Source organism: Filicampus tigris, chromosome 2, assembly GCF_054856515.1.
Source record: "Filicampus tigris isolate MCC_2025a chromosome 2, RoL_Ftig_1.0, whole genome shotgun sequence".
NCBI classification, from domain to species: domain Eukaryota; kingdom Metazoa; phylum Chordata; class Actinopteri; order Syngnathiformes; family Syngnathidae; genus Filicampus; species Filicampus tigris.
In genome coordinates, this window is record NC_141218.1 from 26,525,407 (window position 1) to 26,532,476 (window position 7,070).

A 7,070-nucleotide genomic window follows, 5' to 3' on the forward strand; every position below is an offset into this window, starting at 1 on the left:
GGTTTTATGACTGTTGCCACCACCCTCAAACACTCTTTGTCATCATCACTTAGGACTAATGGTAGTAGCTGTTAACCTGCCAAAAATAAATCCCATGTATGCAGTTAGGGTATCAAGTGTACAATCAGTGAAACACCACCACCCTAAAACAGTCACTGCTTTTGTAGTAAGTCATTTAGAGAACATACAGTTGGGGAAAATCAGACCAAGGGTGTCACTTGTGAAGCACCCCTAACAAATTAATTCATATTGCATGACTTGTGTTGCCAGAGAATGATGAGTGCAAGCCTGTGGCACCAATGACTAATCAGCGATCCATCAGCTCCTACTGCACCGGTTGCCTTATTAAATCCCCTTTTAATTGCACTTTTCTATTTTTCCCCTCAGTGGTAAAGTGGTTATTGTGTCTTCTGACAATCACTTGTTTTACAGCCAAACATTTTTTCTCAATTATCAAGTATTCCCTACGTTGTGTTAAAACATTTCATTTAGTTGCTGAAATAAATAGTATCTAAATTATTTCATTTTACTGTCGTTGTCTGCAGTGTTTTATATTTTAAAATTTAGTTGTCATAAAATTGTTTCTGAGGTCCATCAGTGGTCGTGAATTGAAGCGATCCAATACTGCTGCTGATAGGGAATAACGTCCAAACAAAAATGTATTTTTGTTTGGACGTTGTCAATTTAAATACGAAATACTTGTAAAAATTAGCAAGACACTCACAATATGTTGATTTTTGTGTCACAACGGCTTTACAGCGCGAAGGTACTTATTACGTGGTATTTTTTCTTAAGAATACAAGCGGTACTTGATTGATGAACCCTAAAAGGAAACATCGCGCCCGTCCGCAGCAAACCATCAGAAATGAATAAAACAAGCTAGAAAAGTATGGTAAGTGTCGGTCACACGGAGGATGTTAACATTTGGTTCGAACCAAATTCATTTCGTGACAGTTTTTTATGAATTAGCCAATTGTTTTCATACGAGGGTAAACCAATTTTAATACAACTGCGAGTGCTCGCTAGTTTGAAGGCTAGCTATAGTATGCTAAGCTAAGATACATACGGTTGTTTTGCTACTACCGTGTCATTTGCTGCTCTCGAAATAGCTTTCACAATGAGCACTATCTTTATTTAATCACAAATTAGTTTCATTATTAGAAATAATAACGTGTAAGTTATTATATATGTTGTATGTTATTTTCACTTCTAATTTATTTTTCATTGAAGAAAATTTAATGCATGTGTCGGATAAATATGTTGGTGATTTAAGATGTACATAGGATTTTTTTTTTTTAAACTCTAGTAATAATGTTATCACTGTGCAGATTTACTTTGTATATGTGTTTGTGTGTGCAGTACATTGAAGGGGAGATGCTGGAGAAAATTGCTGCATGAGCTTGATCACAGTCAGAGTCAGCTGAAGCTTCTAAACGCTGAAATGAGTCACTTGCTCAATGAAGCAGATGATGAGATGACCTTGCTGCATTCAGGAAATGAAGCATTTGGAAGACAAGTGAAAGCGTAATTATATTTTAGTATTCAGAGCAAATGGTGTTCTCCATACTGGCAGGCCAGGGTTTTTGGAGGTATGAGGAGAACATGCAAACTCCACACAGAAAGGCCGGCGGCCTTTGAACTTCTGAGGCGGATGTGCTAACCAGTTAGCAACTTTGCCACCCACTTCGGCCTAATACGCTACTGACTTTTAATGATGGTGGTGCTTGGAGGGCTACTGTAAGTGTTGTTTAACGTGGTACCTAATGTAGACTATTTTACTGAGAGCCCTTGCAAATACTTAATCATAGAGTAGATTTTAAAACAGTTTCATCATTGCCACCTATGACCACATTCATAAACATACGGTAGTTAAATTAATACCTTCAGAACTTAGAAATGTATTGTATTTCAGTTAGTTTTTTTTCTGTCTTAAATACATGCAGGTATCTGTATTATTCTATATAGGTTGGGACAGATTGTCATAGAGGGTCAGCATGTGGAAGCACAGCCTTGCAGGTTACCACTGGGGGATGACCTTGACGTAAACCAGTCCACTGAAATGAAGCTACAAGTTCTGGTAGGTTACAACGTGCGTAATTGTGTGTTGATGCTGCCTATGCCGCATTTGCAAATGCATGCCTGCTTTTAGCATCAGGAGTTGAATTTGACTTTGAATTCTGCCCATATTCTGATTGGCCCTTTTTGTTGTTTTCATGTCTGCAGGAGAAGGAATGCGATGTGATGAAGGAACGGAATAAGAAACTGATTGCGGAGGTCTGACAACTCTTCTCTTTATCTGTATTCATCACTGCTTGCTGTATAAGGCAACTTGGAAAAAAATCAGTAAGCAGTATTAACCCTCTATACATTGTTTACATGTTAACGTTTGTCAGGTTCAGAAGCTCCAGAAGCAACGAGAGCAGGACACCATGAGCTTGAACAAGTTCAGCGTTGCCCTAAAAAACATTGAGGTAAAGTCTAGCTGAATGATTTCACCATGCACAGTACCATTATCTCTGTCTATGTTCGTCTTTCGAACAGTTGAAGAAGACTGTCATTGATACTGCATGGTTTGTGTGTGTCAGTTTAGAACAGAAGATGCTCAGAGAGAACTGCATCAAAGGGATGAGGTCATTCAACAGGTATGGAAGGACAGATACAAAATTCCCATCATAAAGTAATTTTATGTTTCCATGTTTAAAGTAAGTTTATCCGTTTCCACGAGCACAGTCTGCTATTTTCACTACAGTTGGCATCATAATATAACATGTATTTGTCTGTGGTAGAGTAAGTTGCAAGTACAGCAAGCGGAGGAAATAGTAGAGGAGTATTCCAATATCATCAAGGTGAGGACGGTCTGATTTGTTTGTCATCTGTTGATGTATTTGCCACATTTGAGAAAAACAGACAATTTCTGACCACATTATTGGCATGTTGGATGAATGAATAATAATCAGCATAAGTAGACCTGTCACAATATCAAATTTTTACGGATAATATATTTACATACAACCACATACTGTACTATCTGTAGTTGGCAGAGTAAAATCAGATGTCTTTCATCTGCTTCACAATGTCCTCTTTCACCTGCTTGTACTGTAAAAGGCTGGAATGGCTGTTTGATAAATCCACATTTTTTTAGGCAGTTTGTACGGCCTAGCTAGTCCGCCGGTTAAGGTTAGGTTAAAAGTGAAAGAATGATCACTTAAAGTATGTTCACAGCATCATCATCATCATCATTATTATTATTATTATTATTATTAATACTTTTATTGAGTGTGTATTTTTGGAGAAAAAAAAAAATTCACCAGAAATATGTCTCTACAGCATTGTATATCTATAGTGACAGGCAGAAAAATCAAATGATCTTCCATTGGATTGCAAAAGGTGCAATCAACCTGTGTATCCAACCGTTGCCATTCATCCAAAACAGTAAGTTGTGGCTCCCTGCAAATATATCAGCTTTGTATTCAATTGAACAAGCCCGGATTTTTGAGTAAGTACAATGGTGACAAAATCGAGGCAAAATCATTATTTTAGCATTCATACTCATTCATGAGCAGTGATTGGGTATTACCTGAGCACTGAGCAACTGTGATGTCATTTTCAGTCAGCAAGTGACAAAACGGCCGCCCCCTGAGATGGCTAAAAACGGGTGGCTTTTGCTTCTTAACTCATATTCCACAAACAAAATTGTCCATTTCTGTTCAACTGTCCATTTTTGCTCATTGAGTGATAATTTGATGTAATATTATCACAGGCATACATACAGTAAGTGTCTATACTTTACATCTTGTGGCAAATCAGCTTTTGATTTGTTAAAATTGCTGTAATGTACAGATGCTGTGTATTACCCCTTCAAAACATGGGAGAATAGCTACCAAAACACAATCACAGTTTATTCAAGAAACTTTCTATATAAGACTGCTGGTCCATGAAAAACAAATGCATCTCACCTGTGTTTCCTTGTGACCAAAGCAAGGTGTTAACGGTTAGAGCTGAGACGTTTGACTTGTGTGTTCTTGAGGTTCTCAGGCTGGCAAACCAGGAGCTGAGGAGTCACTTAGAGGACAGAGAGGATGAGGCCTCGCTGTAAGTAAATCTCCAAATACAGTGGTGCCTTGCGATATGACTGACCCGACTTTAGGGTTTTTTCGAGATATCGTTCAGACAATTTTGGGATTTGACTTGAAGCAAAATTTGTGAAAGAATGACAACTATTACTGCAGCTTACTGAGGAGTTGTGACTTTCTCAGTGTACTTATATTGGTATGTTTGAATTATACTGCCCCCAGGCGGGCAAGGAGCAGAAGGAGCATCACAATGCCCATTGAATTAAAGCCAAAAAAATGTGGTGAGTGTTCAATTCTGTCCTTTTAATTTAATTGTGTTTGTGTATATATATGTTTTTATGCAGTACAATATCATGGAGTGGTATTTTACGCTGTTTTTTGGGTGCAGGCTGCAACAAATAATGGCATTTCAATTCTTTTCAATGGGGAAGGATGATTTGAGATATGACTGTTTTGAGTTACGTGTGTGTAACGGACCAAGTTAAGATCATATCTCACGGCACCACTTTGTTTTCAGGAAGCACTTTAACTGAGTCATACTGGTGCAGTTTTTGATTTGTTGTTGTCGCTGCTTTCCAGAGCTACTCTCAGTGACTTGATGGAGAAAAAGAAGGCATCGCACATTCCCGGGATGTCTTTCGCAGAGGAAGTCAAGCTCCTAGCCACCCAAGATGAAATGAAAAGCATGATGGCACCCTCCACGGATTCTAGTCAAGTATGAAGACATTCTCACATGAATTAGCAGAGCACAATATTAGAGATGGTCTGATTTGACTTATGAAAGTAATTTAGGCGCGCAGTGGTATACACTGAGTTTTGTATACAGGAGGAAACTGACACTGTGGAACCAAACAGACCTCCCGTCCCGTCCCAGCATACAAACAGGTATGTTCCCTTATCATGTTATGCATTCTATTCCCAATTAATTTCTCCACCGATTGGCTGGCAACCATCATTACCTCCCCCCTGTAGGTGCACACAAGTCAAGGAAACGTCCACCCAGAAGGTGTTTGTGGTCTGCATGGCCATTCTCACCATTTTGATCATTCTGGCTGCAGGGATTCATGCAAGCTATTTAGACTTTCTTCCGGTCCACAACCTATGGAGGAGTGTGCACCGGATGTTGCAACCCTACTTTAGTGTGCACTATGGAACCTTACCTCCTGTCTGATGCAAGCAATTCGTTTTGTTGTGTATTTATTTTTTAGTTATACTAAATTTTCTGTGGGATTTTAGTATTTATAAAAAAAATTATTTACCGGTATTTTTTTATTTTAGGGGTTGAAAAATACAGGCAAGTTGCAGATGTATTAATTTATTTATTTTGCTTGATTTCAATCAGACTTGTTGTATCACACCAGGATGCGATGCAGATTTTTTTTGACTCGGAAATAATTATTTGCAACATGGTCTCATTTGTTTGTTACTGTGGTACCGCATTGGTGAAATGCTTCTGTTTCTTTGAATTTATAAAAATGTCAACAAGTTGATGAAACTTTAATTTACCACCCCCATCTATATAATAAACTACTCTCTTGAAATTGTGTTCCCATCCACCTGTCTATTGGAAAGCAAGGGGAAAATGATGTTCACTGGGATGTACTGTCTGAATCAGTGATTCATAACTGCTGTGTCGTGAGTCGGGACCCAGAACCACTTATGGTCATACTCTCCGGTTCACGCTGAAGTCTTTTAAACATTTTTTTTAAAGTGCCTGGTTTGCCCATCATGTACGCCGATTCCCCCATCCAGAATTCTGACACACCCACCCACCATGCGTAACCTGGAAATTGAAAAACTGTGGTTTCACCTTCCAAATGAAAAATTTATTGGAATGACAAACATTTTTGTAACATACATTTCCCTGCATGTATGTTCCCTCTCTCTCTGTTTTTTGAGAGACATCTGGTGCTCTTGTCTTTTCCTCCATGCCCTTCTGACATTCCTTTGCCCTCTGCTGGATAATTCATTGGTAGACTTCAGCTTACCTTCTTCCTTCCATCTCTTATTTCTTTCTCTTTCCTTTATTAAATATTCTTTGGATTTCACTGGGTCATTGTAACCCTTTGCCTGTACTCTGTCTCTGCTAGGCTTTTTGGCATTTTGGTGTTTTTCCCTTCAAATTAAGATAAAATGTGAAATAGAATATTGTTAGAATCATAAAGATCTATGTATGACATATACAATACTATGTATTATATTATTTAAAACTTTTCAAAAATAAACATCATATTGTCACTACCAAAACCATTATGTCACAACCGAAACCGATCTCTATGTTTCAGTAGTGACTGTTTCAGATTGATTTTTCCCTCAAATTAAGATAGAATATGAAATAGAATCTTGTTTAAATCAGAAAGATCTATGCATGACATATGTTTCTATGTATTATATTATGTAAAACTTACTTTATTCAAAAATAAACTTCATATTGTCCCTACCGAAACCATTATGTCACTACTGAAACGTATCAGTAGTGCCCATTTCGGTAGTGACGTTTTGTGATAGTTGTTGACAATACTCAACAATGCTAGGCACAATATGGCTGCCACAGACAGTTTTGAGCATGTGTACAGAGATAGAAAACGCTACATTTAGCATTAAAAGTGCTCATTTTATTGCAGAAATGAGGTATTTGGTAGTGACGTCCTCAAAACCACATGCTGATTTTCAGACTTTTTAGGGCACATAACTTAATAATGCCGCTAACTAATTACTCGCCATGTGCCCAGTGATGAATATGAAGATAATGTCTCTTACTAGTGACATTTCTGGGGATGTGGCTAAAACCAAGCCCTGGCCTACAGACAAATACTCTTTGTGTTTCGGTAGTGACATGAAAAGTTGGGACAGTTTTTTTTTTACTTAAAAACTTCTCATTTGAAAAAATCTACAAAATCAATGTAAATCTTTCACGATGCATTTAAAAGCAACCAAAATGGTCTATTAAATTAAAGTATCTTTTAAATTGGCAAAAATGTTCTACATTTTTTTCCC

The 7,070-nt window shown here is 37.7% G+C and overlaps 1 protein-coding gene across 3 annotated transcripts; it reads left to right on the forward strand.

The window, feature by feature from the left end:
* The first annotated feature begins 136 nt into the window (after positions 1-136).
* On the forward strand, positions 137-5,619 carry LOC147151922 (uncharacterized). Of its 3 annotated transcripts, none has more exons than XM_086024180.1 (11): positions 137-892; positions 1,360-1,524; positions 1,966-2,077; positions 2,224-2,274; positions 2,394-2,471; positions 2,586-2,642; positions 2,787-2,846; positions 4,028-4,092; positions 4,653-4,788; positions 4,900-4,958; positions 5,046-5,619. In XM_086024180.1, exons 2-11 carry the CDS (start codon positions 1,442-1,444, stop codon positions 5,242-5,244), a joined length of 900 nt encoding a protein of 299 aa, XP_085880306.1. In that variant the 5' UTR covers positions 137-892; positions 1,360-1,441; the 3' UTR covers positions 5,245-5,619. The 3 variants fall into 3 exon arrangements, with proteins under 3 accessions (XP_085880306.1, XP_085880307.1, XP_085880308.1); XM_086024181.1 differs by lacking the exon at positions 137-892 and adding an exon at positions 1,056-1,173; XM_086024182.1 differs by lacking the exons at positions 137-892; positions 1,360-1,524 and adding an exon at positions 1,561-1,737.
* The last annotated feature ends 1,451 nt before the right edge of the window (positions 5,620-7,070 follow it).